This window comes from Sinohyriopsis cumingii, chromosome 5, assembly GCF_028554795.1.
Source record: "Sinohyriopsis cumingii isolate HCF-2022 chromosome 5, ASM2855479v2, whole genome shotgun sequence".
Taxonomy (NCBI): domain Eukaryota; kingdom Metazoa; phylum Mollusca; class Bivalvia; order Unionida; family Unionidae; genus Sinohyriopsis; species Sinohyriopsis cumingii.
This window is the reverse complement of record NC_142965.1, coordinates 155813253-155831334: the sequence shown is the minus strand read 5'-3', so window position 1 is coordinate 155831334 and position 18082 is coordinate 155813253. Positions and strand designations below refer to the sequence as shown.

General features: G+C 34.7%; 1 protein-coding gene across 4 annotated transcripts in view; it reads right to left on the bottom strand.

The window, feature by feature from the left end:
- LOC149800512 (myosin-VIIa-like) overlaps positions 1 to 18082 on the bottom strand; it is a 246110-nt gene that overhangs the window by 43785 nt on the left and 184243 nt on the right. For all 4 annotated transcript variants that reach the window (XM_089960143.1, XM_089960141.1, XM_089960144.1 and 1 more), the window contains 6 exons: positions 15190 to 15307; positions 11121 to 11423; positions 5398 to 5625; positions 3169 to 3587; positions 1720 to 1889; positions 1132 to 1319 (listed from right to left, as the gene is read on the bottom strand). In XM_089960143.1, coding sequence (XP_089816269.1) covers positions 1132 to 1319; positions 1720 to 1889; positions 3169 to 3587; positions 5398 to 5625; positions 11121 to 11423; positions 15190 to 15307 — 1426 coding nt within the window. The remainder of the gene's footprint in view (positions 1 to 1131; positions 1320 to 1719; positions 1890 to 3168; positions 3588 to 5397; positions 5626 to 11120; positions 11424 to 15189; positions 15308 to 18082) is intronic.

Below are 18082 nucleotides of genomic sequence, written 5' to 3'. Positions count from 1 at the left end.
TTTCTACCAAAAGTAGGGGACAACAAATACACTGCTTATTTGATGCATGCTGCATAATGTTTTTTAGGTATAGATTTCACTAAGCATGACGACTTACAAATGCAACATTGGAAATTTTCATGAGGTTTCAAGATGCCTGAGTATCTGACCTAACATTTGTTATTTATTTATGCTGCAGTAGCCTGCTTTTAAAACTCACATTTGTTACTTATTTATGTTGCAGTAGCCTGCTTTTAGAACTTCCAGGCAATTATGCATGATTGGCTTTTCTTTTCATTTATTTCTCTTGTCAGAGCCTGTGCATAGTTTTGAATACCTTATTTACGATGTGTCCCATAGAGCATAATGATCAAAATGCATTAGGGTTAGATGTATGCTTTGAGTACTTTATGTATATCATGTACTATAGAGCATAATGATGAAAATGCATTAGGGTTAGATGTATGCTTTGAGTACTTTATGTATATCATGTACTATAGAGCATAATGATGAAAATGCATTAGGGTTAGATGTACGCTTTGAGTACTTTATGTATATCATGTACTATAGAGCATAATGATCAAAATGCATTAGGGTTAGATGTATGCTTTGAGTACTTTATGTATATCATGTACTATAGAGCATAATGATGAAAATGCATTAGGGTTAGATGTATGCTTTGAGTACTTTATATCATGTACTATAGAGCATAATGAGCAAAATGCATTAGGGTTACATGTATGCTTTGAGTACTTTATGAATATCATGTACTATAGAGCATAATGATGAAAATGCATTAGGGTTAGATGTATGCTTTGAGTACTTTATATCATGTACTATAGAGCATAATGATCAAAATGCATTAGGGTTACATGTATGCTTTGAGTACTTTATGAATATCATGTACTACAGAGCACAATGATCAAAATGCATTAGGGTTAGATGTATGCTTTGAGTACTTTATGTATATCATGTACCGTACAGCATAATGATCAAAATGCATCTTTTGCTTTAAAAAAAAAATGATAGTCTGAATTTGCCTCTGAAAAGATAAACCTACTCTCTTTGCATTCCTATCCCAATCCAGGTCCATTATCAAGGTAATGCATGCATTTATGGTTGATACTTGTATTTACAACAAATTTAACTTACCACAATTTCTGGGGGTGGTTTGGTAATAGTGGGTAGAACATAGACACATTCTGCAGGGAAATCTCCCTTCTGTGCAGTACGGACATTCTCTCCCATACACCAGCCTGAATTCATGACAGTTTCTCCATTCTGCTGTTGTAGAACAATGAGATCTCCCTTTTGGAAGCTGAGGAAATTACCATCAGACCCTATAGGCAAGAAAATTAACCAAATGAAATACAGTTAAAACATTCTAATGTAAAAAGAGTTAAATTAGGTAGGCAACTTTAAACAGAATCATTTCATGTATATAAGTCTGATTACATAGAAAAAGTACCCTGTTTTAAATGCATGCAAAAACATTTCCTTTCTTATACACACTTAACATTCACAATCACATATTTTCTACCTAGCTTTCCTGATGGAACTTCACAATGTGATGTGTACAGTAGGTTATCTCAATTGCAAACCAGTCGTCTTTTTGTCATAGTATACTTTTAAATGCAATTCTTTCATTTAAAGCAAACATTTGGCTGTCAATTAAAGTATTAACAATAAAAGTTTCTCATTGGTTTATTTGTCTGTTTTGAAGATCATCTATTTACAAACCTGGAGAACTGTAATCCTGCAGAGCTATCACATACTTTGACCTCTTCTTCAACCCTTCCAGGAAAGTGACCACCAAGTCCCTGATGTCCTCTGCATTAGGAGACGTGAAGGTGTACTCATCTCCCTTTACTGAGGCCAGTGTAAAACTCTGTCCATGCATTTTGCCAGTTCTGTATATGGAAACCAACAAGAAATATTTTAAGCATGACAAGAACTAAAAAGTGTCCATACAACACAGATGCCCATGCCTGTATAATACGAATGATTGCCAAAGTTTTAAATTAAACACAGGCCATACTTCCATCACATGTTGTTGTAAAACAATGACAAATAAGCTTGACCTAGAGATTATACATGTAAAGCCTCAAACATTTTGATTTCAATCCATCAAATCCTTCAAAATGTATTTATTTGACCTCAACAATTCAATGTTATATGTAGGTCAAAATGATCATCTAAAGTAATGGTTCTGGCATGAATGGAGCTTGAAACAAACTTAAAACACTAAATATTGGGAAGCACGAAATATCAGTGACCTACCTGTGTAATTTTGGTGTACTCCTCATTGACCCACCTTTGTAATGAGGGTGTACACCTCATTGACCCACCTTTGTAATGAGGGTGTACTCCTCATTGACTCACCTTTGTTATGAGCGTGTACTCCTCATTGATCCATCTTTGTAATGAGGGTGTATTCCTCATTGACCAACCTTCGTAATGAGGGTGTATTCCTCCTCATTGACCTACCTTTGTGTAATGAGGTTGTACTCATCACTGACCTACCTCTAATGAGGGTGTACTCCTCATTGACCTAACTTTGTAATGAGGGTGTACTCCTCATTGACCTACCTTTGTAATGAGGGTGTACTCTTCATTGAACCATCTTTGTAATGAGGGTGTACTCTTCATTAACCCACCTTTATAATGAGGGTCTACTCCTCATCATGATGTATTATGATTCTGGTTACAACTGTATGTATACAAATATCGGATCTTGAGCTAAAGCCATTAAATATGACTGACAGTCCCTGTGGACTTACATGCATATCAAGCATCTACTTTGACAAGTCCCTAGGGACTTGCAGGCATATAAATCATGATAATTATATCAAGAAGAGACCTTTAGAAATAAACTAAAAGCCGAATCAAAGTTAGAGAAATATGAAATATGGGTCACTGTACATGCTTATAAAATAGTGCTGATGCCAATGCTGGGAGTTTTATGGCAGCCATTATTCTTTTACATGGAGGAGAACTAAACATGTATCTGGAGAAGAAGCTAAAAATAGGTTTTACATTAGAATTATAATAGAAGCCACACTTTTGCCAAGGAACCATCCCAAAACCAGTCCTAACACAAATATTCACTGCTTGAAATTTAATCTTAAGAAATGTTTGAACCAGCTCTGTGGCTGATTTTCTTAATACCTTCCATTTATTTGTACCAACCTGCTGCTTGACACAGCTGTGATCTCAGGGAAAGACAACTCCAACAAGACTTGTTCCTGATCATCAACAACATACACTCCAGTCCAATTCACAGCAATGATAACATCATTCTTTGGAAGACTGGGCCCAGCAAATTTGTAGGCCTCATAGAATCGTGAAAACAGAAGAGGCCATTTATATTTGGCATAACTCACAATATCCTCCTTAACTTTGAGTGCTTTGATTTTGTCATTTACAAAGTAAGGCCCATGCATTTTATTTCCTATTTGCTGAATCCAATAGTTTATAGCATTTGGTTTATTTGATAGCTGACTGTCTGGAATGTAGGATGGAATCAAGGATTGCAAGCGCTCTGGACTGATGTTAGATCCATAGTCAACGTAGTACTGTTGAGCTGCAATCATTGCTAGGTCATCATCCTGATAAAAAGAAGATTTGCATAGTATTAACACTAGGTCATCATCCTGATAAAAAGAAGATTTGCATAGTACAATCATCGCTAGGTCATCCTTCTGATAAAAAGAAGATTTGCATAGTATTAACACTAGGTCATCATCCTGATAAAAAGATTTGCATAGTATTAACACTAGGTCATCATCCTGATAAAAAGACAATTTGCATAGTACAATCATCGCTAGGTCATCATCCTGATAAAAAGAAGATTTGCATGGTACAATCATCGCTAGGTCATCATCCTGATAAAAAGAAGATTTGCATAGTATTAACACTAGGTCATCATCCTGATAAAAAGATTTGCATAGTATTAACAGTTGGAGAAATTGCAAATGCAAGAAAATTTACAACCCAAAATACCAGTGACTGAACTGAAAGTCTGTATAGTTCTGACAACCCCAATTGAAAGTCTGAATAGTTCTGACAACTGCAATCCACATGGTCTGTATGAAACTACTGATCTTCATTTACGGATCCTGACTCCTAGAGAAAGTTGAAGCAGGTTTTCATCAAACATTTTTACTGGTCTTCATTTTTAGAACCTGTTAAAGTTACATATAGCAAGTCTTTTTTGAAAGAAGGTAGTGTTGTCTTGACAAGTCCACAGTGGTAGCAGCACTAAGGAGTATACTTGTCTATTGTTTATACCAGCTTCTGCAACTTGTAATTCTGAATATAATTCCTTGGCTATTTTAACCCTTTACCTCATAGAGTGTATGGCTTTTTAGCCAGTTGATATACATGTACCAAACGTAGGCCTGCCAGTTAACTGTTAAGCAGTGTAGTATCTGTTATGTTTCACCTCAATTTTAACCATTTAACATTTTTGGTACACATCTATTATGTAAAGAAAGATTTATGAGAAAAATCAATCGTTATTGCTGTAAAATTATTTTTCATGGAAGCATTTTCTATGTGCTTTAAAATCTTGAGAGAACTCATTCACCATCAAGCCAGTGCAGGTGCATGACCAACCATAGCTGCCATTTCTCATACTTGAAATTTATAAGTTCTTTGTCTGCATCTACATCAATAAATCATCTGAATTTGATAAGTTATAAAAATACATAATTGCTGATTACATCAATTGCAGAGACCTTACTTAAGTTATTGAAGATTTCATAGTAGAAATCATGCAAACTCCAGAAGTACTGAATGAAACTTGTGGCTCCATTCTGGAAAGTGGAGAATATGACACAGTTACTCTAAATAGCAGATTACAACCAGATCTTGAACAGCGACCACGTGATCTGACATAATGGTCATTCACATCAATGCATGTAGTATCTCACTGGGAGTTTTCCCCAAAGGTGGTGCTACGAAAACTGGCTCAAAATAGCTGACGTTTACAGGAGGCATCAAAAGGCACTTCCATGAGAATGGTGTAGATGCATGAAAATGTAATTCCATGCAAATTGGGTAAAGGCATCCAAAGGTGCTTCTATGAGAATGGAGTAAAGGCATACAAAGGTGCTTTAATGAGAATGTAGTAAAGGCATCCAATGGTGCTTCTATGAGAATGGAGTAAAGGCATACAAAGGTGCTTCTATGAGAATGTAGTAAAGGCATCCAAAGGTGCTTCTATGAGAATGGAGTAAAGGCATCCAAAGGCACTTACATGAGGTAAAGGGTTAACAATGTAGTAACTGCAACTCATAATTCTGAATCTAATTCCTTGCTTATGTTGACAATGTAGCATTTTCAATTTGTAATCCTGAATTCCTTGCTTATTTGAAGCTATCTTTAACAGTGACCACTTAAGCTACAAAATTTCACCTTATCACATCTGTATTCTCCAAATTTGATTCCACGGACCACCTGCTGATATATCAAGTTTGTTGCTGTGGAATCCTCATTAGGATCGTGCCAAGGTGCAAATATTTCTTTGCGGAAGAATAGTCTCCATGGTGCATTCCTCTCCTGTGCTCCCTGTTCCTTGGCATACTGCTCACACTGTGAGATGGCATCCATTACATGATCATTTCCACTGCCAAGTGAAGACACCTGAAACAACAACTGAAACTTGTAGATCCATTTTAGAAGTGTTTCACTGTACTCAAAAACAATAAAAAGTTCGAGTTAACATGTCTTTTCTTGCAAATGGATTGATTTTGTCTTGTCTGATTTAGATCTGTCTAGTTTAATTTATTTCTGTCTGGTCTGATTTATATTTGTCTAGTCTGATTTATAGCTGTCTGGTCTGATTTATATATGTCTGGGCTGATTTATAGCTGTCTGGTCTGATTTATATCTGTCTAGTCTGATTTATATTTCTCTAGTCTGATTTTTATCTTGTCTGATTTACACTTTTCTAGCTCTACCAAAATGATCCGAATATCAAAGCAAGGAAATAAATGCATTTCTAAAGTAATCTACATAATGCTGGTTATGGTGGAATTCCTGCATTATTCCTTTGAAGGATGTTCAAGTACTGTCTTCTGGGTAATACACTCACTGTGTACTTAATAAATTATTACTTAGGTACATTTTGGGAGGCGTACTGTTACTGTATTCTGGTAATACACTCACTGTGTACTTAATAAATTATTACTTAGGTACATTTTGGGAGGCATACTGTCACTGTATTCTGGGTAATAAACTCTGCTTCCATTACTTATGCTGGGATCGAGAAAATTATACTCAACAAGTGAACTTTTCATGAGTTTTGACCTACAATAGGGATGTGTAAATATTTAGGTATGGGTTGGTTTTATGTCAGAAATTAATTCTGACTTAAATGACTTGTACAGGTATCTCATTGATAAGTCCTTTTATTGCAGGTTTAAGGAAATTATTAAAGATAGGTGAACAACATGCATTTGAGAATTATAGGCTTGACTTGTACAGGTATATCATTGATAAGTCCTATCACAGGTTTAAGGAGATTATTAAAGATAGGTGAACAATTTTCATTGAGATATAGGCTTGACTTGAACAGGTATATCACTGAAAAGTCCTTCTATCGCAGGTTTAAGGAAATTATTAAAGATAGGAGAACAACTTGCATTTCAGAATATCACCTATAATAAACAAAAATCAGTAAGCAAAGTCTTTCAGTCAGCTTCTTTCAAATTACCATCTCCTCCACCTGTACATCTTTGTGGCCATGTTCTTACATATGTCACCAATTGTACATCTTTGGGCCATGTTCTTACATATGTCACCAATTGTACATCTTTGCAGCCATGTTCTTACATATGTCACCAATTGTACATCTTTGTGGCCATGTTCTTACATATGTCACCAATTGTACATCTTTGGGCCATGTTCTTACACATGTCACCAATTGTACATCTTTGGGGCATATTTGAAAATCCAATCGGTCAGATGAAGCTATGGTGAGACATTACAGATTTTTTAAGGAGGGTCAACTCTGTATAAAGCAGTTATCCTCCCCTGATAATGAGTCAGCCAGAACACCACCACACTTCAATATTATCTGATACTGGGAGCACCTGTAAAGGTATTCTCCCACCATGAGGCAAAGGTCTGGTAACCATTTCCTTCTGAAAGACACCAATCAACACAACCAAACTGTTTGATATTATCAAGACAATGGATATTGCATGTTTGCAAGGATATATTCCTCCCACATTGAGAATGGCTTTCAATTCAAATATGTTGATTTCAAAGCCCTTCTCCTGAAGCAATGTTCATAACAAGTGTGTTTCCAAACCCAAGAAACTTGCACTGTAACAGGTCCAACCCAGCATTGAGTAGAATGAAGAGCTGTAAGGAACTTACTTGCCTTAAAATCTTGTTTGATGCATTCTCAGATCTATACTTTGTTTGCATTAAACATTTGCATTATAACTAGACAATTTTGTTCCCAAATCATCTAAATATGGTCAACACACTGAAATACAATACAGGGACTTTAAACAGTTGATGAGGAAATGGGCTTAAATGATTCAGTTCCAAACCCTTCCACTCAGTCTGCAATAGGCTGATGGCAACACTGCCTTAGTCAAATGGTATCAGATGTTCAATGTTGCCTTAGACAAGCATGCCCCAATTAAAACAAAAAGGGTTAAACGCCAAATTACACCCAAGTGGATTACCCCTGAGATCAATGAGGCTAGGCACCTAAGAGATAATTTCCACAAAAAAAAAGACATGAAAAGCTATAGAAAGTCGAGGAATAAAGCTAAGCACCTGATATATAAGGCAAAAGAGAACTACTATAAACAGGCTATTAATGAAAGTAAGAGTACCAAGACATTGTGGAAACATCTAAAAGAGCTGAACCCACCCAAGAACAGTTGTTTTCCCCCTAGCCTTAAGCAAAATGAGGATATAGCAACACCTGTACAAGACATTGTCGAAATCTTCAACAATTTCTTCATAAGCATCTCCAGTAACAGTATTCAGAACCAGACTAACAGCCCAATTGAACTTGATGCCCTTCTATCATTTATAAGAGCTAAAACTCCTAATGATAATTATTTTGCAATAGCTAATGTTAGTGAAGTTGATGTTTTTGATATGTTACTTAAGGTGAATATTAATAAATCCTCTGGTTTGGATGGTATTGGTCCACAAATTCTTAAAATTGCTGCACCAGTAATAACAAAGTCATTAATGCATATCATAAGCTTAGGTATAATGAGTGATAATTTTCTAGAAACAATGAAATGTGTAAAGGTTACACATATCTTTAAGAAAGGAGAAAAGGGGAATCCAGGGAATTACAAACCAATATCAATTCTACCTGTATCGTCAAATTTATTTGAAAAGCAAGTAGCCATTCAGGTCTATACATTTTTTAAACTTACTCTCTGTTTCATAAAGCGCAATCAGGATTTTGAAAGTACCACTCATGCCAAACAGAACTTACCAAATTGATTGATCTTTGGCTGAAGGAAATGGATAATGGACATATGACTGGGATTATTTTCCTTGACTTCAAAAAAAACTTTGATCTTGTTGATCATGAAATTCTGCTGCAAAAGTTGAACTGTTACAGGTTTGACAATCCTTCTTTAAACTGGTTTAGATCATACCTAAACCAAAGGTCACAACAAGTAAGCATTGGAAATATTAGCTCTCAAACTCAATACTATTCATTCAGTGGTCCCTCTAGGCTCAAAATTTTAGGCTATCTCCTCTTTCTTATTTATATCAATGATCTACCATTAAATAGTGAATCCACAAATACAGATTTGTTTGCAGATGATGCAACCTTGTATACATCTAGTTCTGATACATAAGTTATCCAAAAATGAATTAAACTCAGACCTTATTAGAGTCCAAAACTGGCACAACAAAATAGAATGGTAATTAATGAAGGTAAAACAAAATATATGATTTTGGGGACATCACAAAAGCTAGACAAGTTAGAGAACCCAGAACTATCTCTTGCAATAAATAATCATCCATTAGAAAATGTCAAAAATGAAAAGCTTGCAGATGTATCTGTAAATAATAATTTATTATGGAATGACCATATTGATAAGCTTTGTAAAACACTGTCATCCAAAATTGCCCTTCTCAGCAGAATCAAGAAATATTTACCTACGGAAACTCGAAATCTATACCAAATTCATATATTCTTCCGACAATGGATAATTGTTCAAATCTATGGGGAAAATGTGCTAAATCTCAGCTTGACAGGATTTATAAACTTCAGAAACTAGCAGTGTGCATAAGTTTAGATGCATCTATTGATCATCCCTCAAATTAGCACTGTTTACATAACTCAAATGGTTAACAATATATGAAAGGATAGATTTTCACAAGGCAGTTCTACGTGGAAGTGCACCAGAGTATCTTCAGGACTTATTCGGGCCTTTTTCAACACAATATCAGTTGAGATCAATATCACATGAAAACCTTCTAGCAACAAAACCAAGAATAGTGCAATTTAAAAAGAACTTCCAATATGCTGGTATAGTTCTGTGGAACAAGCTTCCACTACATGTAAAATCTGCTGAAAATATTATAATAATTAAGAAAAGATATCAAGAGCATGTATGTGTTTCTAATAGATAATGTAATTTAGTAATTCAATACTAAACATGTTAAAATAAACAGTAATTATTGCTATCTTCATATAATGGGTATTGTTATACTCTCCTTAAGAGGGCCTCAAGGGAGAATAGTCCTTGATTAATGAGTCACCCTCTATAAGTAAAGTACTATTATTATTACTATTATTAATGGGAGTATGCCAAGCTATGATGTTTTAAGAACTCCATATCTGAGTGAACAAAATGTTGAGAAATTATAATGTCGGACTTATCTACCTTCATTAACCACCCTTAACCACGAAAGAGGAAGTTACTCATGTTCTGAACTAAAAACCATGGTTACCAAATGTTTTTGTATTATGACATTCAGCAATACCACCTTCTCCGTGGACTAGAAATGATCTACTCTGATGTTTTATTCCAGGTCAAATTTCAATGACTTGGCTGACACCTCCAGTGCATCAGCTATACCTTTGATCCTTTTTGAAAGGAAGATGCCAAGTTGATAAAGTTTTCATACCTAGATGGACAGAATGTTCAGAGGGAATAAAGTCTAATTTTCTTTCACAACCAGAAATGAACTGGAACTCTGTGTGGTTTTGCACTATATACACCAGCTTTTACAAGCAGAAATCAAGATTTTCTTATGTAAAAAATATCCCTCCCCATGAGATCACTAAGGGTTTCTTGATGAAGTCATGGCAACAAAAGTAGCCAAATTTGGAGACCCTCTGACATGATTTGGATCACACATTATTTTCTGTTACTGGATGGTTCAAGTCTCATGAACAGAGACTAATCTGATGCCTTAGAGGTTGGTTGCCATGAGTGACAGTTTATCAATGACAACTGATAGTAGGTTTGAGAAACAGTTACTCCTTCTTCCATCTCAGTCTGCCTGCAAAAACATTAGAAAATGACTGCCTTTCATTTAGCCAGGAGAAAATAGAAAACCCTGCCACTATGAATTAGCTGTCTCTTCTCTTGTATATTCTATAACTGGGTTATTGTTCTCAAAGTTTAAGGGCAGCTCTGATGTACCTCTTTTTTTGTATGCTCCATATAAAACAACATTATGGCTTACTATACCACTGAATATAAAAGAGGGATCAAACAATTTAAATATAAGATTCAATGGATTTCAGGGAGGACATCTTTGTAGCATGACAGAGAAAGTGAAACCTGGTGCATCCAGGTATAAAGGTAACCACCTAGTGGGTAGAGAGGGGAGTTAACATGTAAGAGTTACCTCCCTAAGTCAACGTAATGCATAGACGTTTTTATCTTTGGAAAGTTGTCCTAATGTATTGTGTATTTGATAAAGAAATTTGTTTTGAATCAAACATTTATTACATTGTTGCTCTACAGCTTTAGACTGGTAAGGGAAGTAACTCCGAGGTGTACTTTTGGGGGGGTTGCTCTTACTGCATGAACCAGACCAATGAAACCTTAACTAAAGATTGATCCAGAAGACTGCCATGCCTGAAAATTAAATATATTCAGTAACGATTATACAATTTAAAGTTTTACCTTATCAAATAGAGCGATGTATAGAGAGAATCCAAACTGATCCTTGAGACCCATTTTCTCAGATAGCTGTAGACAGAGTTCCTTAGCAGTGGTAGCCGAATCAGCTAGCAGAGTTTTGGTATTGCCATCCATAAATGTGATAGGTAACATCAAAGGCTTCTTGGACTTTGTGGCTTGAAGCTCCAACCAGGATGGAGGCTGGTTACGTGTACCATTGGCAAAAGTACGACGTAATCTGTCTTCGCAGTATGGGGCATACCCTGGTGGTCCCTCGCTAATGAAGTTTCTGAGATATTTAATGAACTGAAAAGAAATTTAACTTAATGCTAAAGTACTTTTCATTTCAATTGCTGAACAAGAATGGAGTCATATATCCTGATACTGCAAACACATAGGATTTGTCCAAGATTTCATGTATAGAAAGTTATAAAAAAAATTAAAAAATAAACAAAGCATAGAGAGAAGTAAGAATCTTTAGCTCTTCACATCAGTATAGATATGTTTACTGACACGCTGAACATTCATACTCCTACTGATTTCAAGAGAGTCATGGAACAAATCAACCATATTGAATTAATGGTGATATACTGAATGCTATAAAGACAAGGAATAGATTGTCATAAATTAACCCATTACCTCATGTAAGCACCTTTGGATGCCTCTACCCCATTGTCATGGAAGCGCCTTTGGACGCCTCAACCAGATTCACATGGAAGTGAGTTTTGATGCCTCTACACCATTCTCATGGAAGCTTATTTGGACACCCACTGTAAACATCAGCCATTTTTGACTAATTTTCATAGAGCCACCTTCGGGGAAAACCCTTTTTTAGATACTACATTCACTGATGTGAATGACCATTATGTCAGATAATGTGGTCCCTGTTTAAGCTCTAATCATAATCTGCTATTTAAAGTAACTGGGTCAGATTTTCCACTCTCCAAAATGGAGGCTACAGATTTTGTTCAGTACTTTCTAGAGTTTGCATGACTGGAATCACAATTATTAAAAGCTTTAATAACTTAGGGAAAGGCTCTGGTGCTGATGAAGGCATTACTGAGTTTTTATAATTTATCAAATTCAGGTGATCTAGTGATGCAGACAAAGAACTCATAAATTTCAGGTATAAGAAATAACAGCTACAGTGGGTCACATGGTCACATGGCTTCACTGGCTTAATAGTGAATGAGTTCTCTAAAGATTTTAAAGCACATACAAATTTTTTCTGTGAAAAATAATTATACAACTATAACGATCAGATTTTACTCTTAAATCTTTCTATTCATAATAGATGTGTACCAAAAATGTAAAATGGTTCAAATTGATATTGAATGTAACATGTATTACACTGCTGTAACAGTTAACTGGCAGGCCTATGTGTATGGAGTCAAATAAGTAACAGTTGTTCTATTTATAGTGCACTGCGCTGTGCAAATTTGGTACATGTTATCAACTGCCCACAAAGCCATACACTGTATGAGGTAAACGGTTAAAAGAGACCGACAATTACAGATTATGGTTGTTGTTGTAGGGTCTAACACCATTTTTCAGCACACGATAGGCTATACATGGCAGCCAGTATTAATGGTGGAGGAAGAACCCAGGAAAACTACGGAAAGAACCACCGACCCACAAGAAGCTACTGGCAAGCTTTGTCACATACCCGCATTGGCTGAATACAGATTATGGAGAAAAACAGAGCCAAATGAATGATTCCAATAGTATTACAAAAATGAACCCTAGATAACTGTGGAAAACTTTCAATGACTTGAGAGGCAAATCTGTCATTAACCTGCCATTTACATTTATTAGTGATGAAAAAAGTGATATTTAGCAAGAACCTCTTGAAATTGCAATTGCACTCAATGATTACTTTGAGAATATAAATAAAAAACTTGTGGATCTCACAGCTCATAAAAGATTCTCCAGTGATGAATTAAACAATTAAATGAGCATATTTCTTCAAAAAAGATAATATTAGTAATTCAAAATTACTAAAATAAGTCTTGAATTCATTTTAAATGAATTAGACCAACTTGATGTCACAACAGCAACATTTCTAAATAATATAAGTGGTAAATTCCTAAAACACTCATCTCAGTTGATTGCACCTTCACTTACGTATATCTTCCATCTAAGTATTTCCACAGGTATTTTTCCACACAGGCTAAAACTGGCAAAAGCAAGTCCAATACATATGAATGGAAATCTTCCTGATATGAAAAACTATAGACCTATATCAGTTTTATCATCACATTCAAAGATATTAGCAATACATGTTTGTAATTAATTTAGAAACTACCTGGAACCATTAACTTACTACATTTATAACCATAAGGCTGTGAAGGACAATCATATCAGACTACACTAACTAGATTGGTGGATGATTGGTTAACAGCAAGAGATCAAGTTAACCTTGCAGACTGTTTCATGACCTTACGAAGGCTTCTGACCTTGTAAATCACAAAATCCTGCTGGAAAAGCTCAGCATGTATCAAGTTAATCAAGTCAGATTAATCCTGAAGGCAGACAACAAATTTCTATTTTAAATAAACTTTCAGATACTAAACATGAAGACCGGCATTGCACAAGGATCAATTCTTGGACCATTACTCTTTCTGCTGTACATCAATCATTTGCCCATATCACACTGAGCTATCAACCTCCAACATGTCTGCAGATGACATGACATTATATAACATTTAATCAACAGGCCATGAGTTCAGCATTAAATTAAATAAAGGTTTGGTAAAAAAATAAAATTGGTGTGAACACAATGGGATGAAGATAATTGCAGCCAAATCAAAAGCCATGATCACAGATAGTTGAGCAAGAGTAAAAGCTGGGAAAAATCACTTCAAATTAATGATAAAACTAATGGCAATATGACAGTCTGAAAATGAAAAATATTTTGTGCTGGAAAATTCAAGTTCACAAGGTCATTAAAAACGTTTACTCACTGCTTTATCTCTTGAATAAAATAAAATCTTATCTTCCTCAAGAACAGTGAAAGACATTCTACAATGCATAAATCATGCCATGTCTAGAATATTTATTTTTTTCTATCTGGGTAATAGTGGTACAGAAAATCAGGAAAGATTACTGACCTTTCAAAAAAGAGCAGCTAAGAGTTATTCTTAATGCGGATTTAGATACACCATCAACAAATCTTTTTAAAACCCTGAAGTGACTTCCATTTCAACAGAGAACCCAGTTTAAAAAGGGTTTACTATTCTTTAAATCCATACATGGTTTGGCTCCTGATTATCATAAATGTAATTTTAAATTTGTTAAAAATGTAAATATGAACATATGTATGATCTAAGATCCATCTCAAACAACAAGTTATATTTACCAAATTCAGAATTACACAAGAAGAGTTTTGCTTTTTCTGAAACCAAACAATGGAATTCCATACCACCTTATATAAAATCAGCTGTCTTGTGCCTGGCTTTTAAAAAGCTTCTTAGTCAACATCTACAGAAACAATCATTTGTATGATTTTATTTAATTCAGTACTACTAATTTGTACAACATTCTTATCATGTACTGAACTATAATGTTTTACACATGTTTGCTATTTGTATGAATCCTGAATGTACTCATCCTTGAAACCTTCTGCATGTTCTTATTGTAGCAGTAGATCAATTATCAAGTTTTTAATATAATTTTGTTGTCTAAAAACACCTCACCTTGTAAAACTTTTGCATTATATTCATACACACATATACATGAATGTTATTGTAGAAGGCCTCATGGAAGATTGGTCTACAGACCAAATGAGCTTCTTCTTTAAATACCTGTGTCTTGCAATGCATAAAGAGCCAAGATGGTTATATGCAATACCCATATTTTGCAATGCATTAAGAGACAAGATGGTTATATACAATACCCATACTTTGCAATGCATTAAGAGCCAAGACTTCCCTGTGATACCCATATCCTAAAATGCTTTAAGAGCCAAGATGGTAATATGTGATAGCCATGTCTTGCAATGCATTAGGTGGCAAGATTGTAATATGTGAAAGCCATGTCTTGCAATGCAAGATAAAATTGAAAATTTCTTTACCTTGTCTGATGGTGCAAAGCAACCAACACAAAGAGACAGTAAGATCCACCCTCTAGCATGGCTTCCTTTGGAAGGATTCTGGGTCAGTTGTTTACACAGTTGGCAGTAGATCTCATCCCTGAGAAGGCATAAATAGACAAATGTATCTGAAAAAAGCCTTTAAATTCTAAACTAAACAAGTTTTAACAAAGCATCATCAGACTCTTAGAGAGTGTTAAAAAAATGACCTTGCAAAACAGTTTGAAACACTGCAGAATTACAGTATGACTGCAACAAGTATCATCATTCTCAAACAGCTGATTCTAATGTGAACCCATTTTATGTAAGGCTGATTCTGATATGAAACCCATTTTATGTAAGGCTGATTCTGATATGAAACCCATTTTATGCAAGGCTAATTCTAATAGGAACCCATTTTACCTAAGGCTAATTCTAATACAAAACCCATTTTATGCAAGGCTGATTCTATCATGAACCCATTTTGTAAGGCTGATTCTAATACAAAACCCATTTTTGAAAGGCTGATTCTAATATGAACCCATTATGTAAGGCTGATTCTAATACAAAACCAGTTTTATGAAAGGCTGATTCTAATATGAACCCATTATGTAAGGCTGATTCTAATGTGAACCCATTTTATGTAAGGCTAATTCTAATATGAAACCCATTTTATGTGAGGCTGATTCTAATATGAACCCATTATGTAAGGCTGATTCTAATACGAAACCCATTTTATACAAGGTTGATTCTAATACAAACCCATTTTATGTAAGTCTGATTCTAATACAAAAATCTTTTATGAAAGGCTGATTATTGCTATCTTCATATAATGTGCATTGTTATACTCTCCTTAGAGGGCCTCAAGGGAGAAAAGTCCTTCACTAATGAGTCACCCTCTATAAATAAAGCATCATTATTATTATTATTATAATTATTATTCCAATACGAAACCCATTTTATGTAAGGCTGATTCTAATATGAACCCATTTTATGTAAGGCTGATTCTAAAATGAAACTCATTTTATGTAAGGCTAATTCTAATACAAACCCATTTTACATAAGGCTAATTCTAATACAAACCCATTTATGTAAGGCTAATTCTAATACAATCCCATTTTATGTAAGGCTGATTCTAAACTGAAACTCATTTTATGTAAGGCTGATTCTAATACAAGCCTATTTTATGTACGGCTGATTCTAATACGAAACCCATTTATGTAAGGCTGATTCTAATACGAAACCCATTTATGTAAGGCTGATTCTAAAATGAAACTCATTTTATGTAAGGCTGATTCTAATATGAAACCCATTTTATGTAAGGCTAATTCTAATACAAACCCATTTTATGTACGGCTGAGTCCAATACAAACCCATTTTATGTAAGGCTGAGTCTAATACGAAACCCATTTTATGTAAGGCTGATTCTATAATAAATGCATCTTAACTAAGCCTGATTCTAATACAAATCCATTATATCTAAGGCTGATTGTAATATGAGCCTGATATATTTAAGGTTGATTCTAATACTAGCCTGATATATCTAAGGCTGATTCTAATACCAGCCTGATATATCTAAGGTTGATTCTAATACCAGCCTGATATATCTAAGGCTGATTCTAATACCAGACTGATATATCTAAGGTTGATTCTAATACCAGCCTGATATATCTAAGGTTGATTCTAATACCAGCCTGATATATCTAAGGTTGATTCTAATACCACCCTGATATATCTAAGGTTGATTCTAATACCAGACTGATATATCTAACGTTGATTCTAATACCAGCCTGATATATCTAAGGCTGATTCTAATATTAATCTGTTTTATCTAAGGCTAACTCTAATAAGAACCTGTTTCATCTATGGCTTATTCTAATATGTACCTGATATATCTAAGGCTGATTTTAATATGAATCCATCTTATCTAAAGCTGACTCTAATGCAAACCGGTTTTATCTATAGCTGATTCTAATATGTACCCATCTTATCTATGGCTGATTTTAATCTGAACCTATTTTATCTAAGGTTGATTCTAATATGAACCCTCTAATGTATGACTGATTCTAATATGAACCCCCTAATGTATGACTGATTCTAATATGAACCCCCTAATGTATGACTGATTCTAATATGAACCCCCTAATGTATGACTGATTCTAATACGAAACCCATTTATGTAAGGCTGATTCTAAAATGAAACTCTTTTATGTAAGGCTGATTCTAATATGAAACCCATTTTATGTAAGGCTAATTCTAATACAAACCCATTTTATGTACGGCTGAGTCCAATACAAACCCATTTTATGTAAGGCTGAGTCTAATACGAAACCCATTTTATGTAAGGCTGATTCTATAATAAATGCATCTTAACTAAGCCTGATTCTAATACAAATCCATTATATCTAAGGCTGATTGTAATATGAGCCTGATATATTTAAGGTTGATTCTAATACCAGCCTGATATATCTAAGGCTGATGCTAATACCAGCCTGATATATCTAAGGCTGATTCTAATACCAGCCTGATATATCTAAGGCTGATTCTAATACCAGCCTGATATATCTAAGGTTGATTCTAATACCAGCCTGATATATCTAAGGCTGATTCTAATACCAGACTGATATATCTAAGGTTGATTCTAATACCAGCCTGATATATCTAAGGCTGATTCTAATACCAGCCTGATATATCTAAGGCTGATTCTAATACCAGCCTGATATATCTAAGGCTGATTCTAATACCAGCCTGATATATCTAAGGCTGATTCTAATATTAATCTGTTTTATCTAAGGCTAACTCTAATAAGAACCTGTTTCATCTATGGCTTATTCTAATATGTACCTGATATATCTAAGGCTGATTTTAATATGAATCCATCTTATCTAAAGCTGAC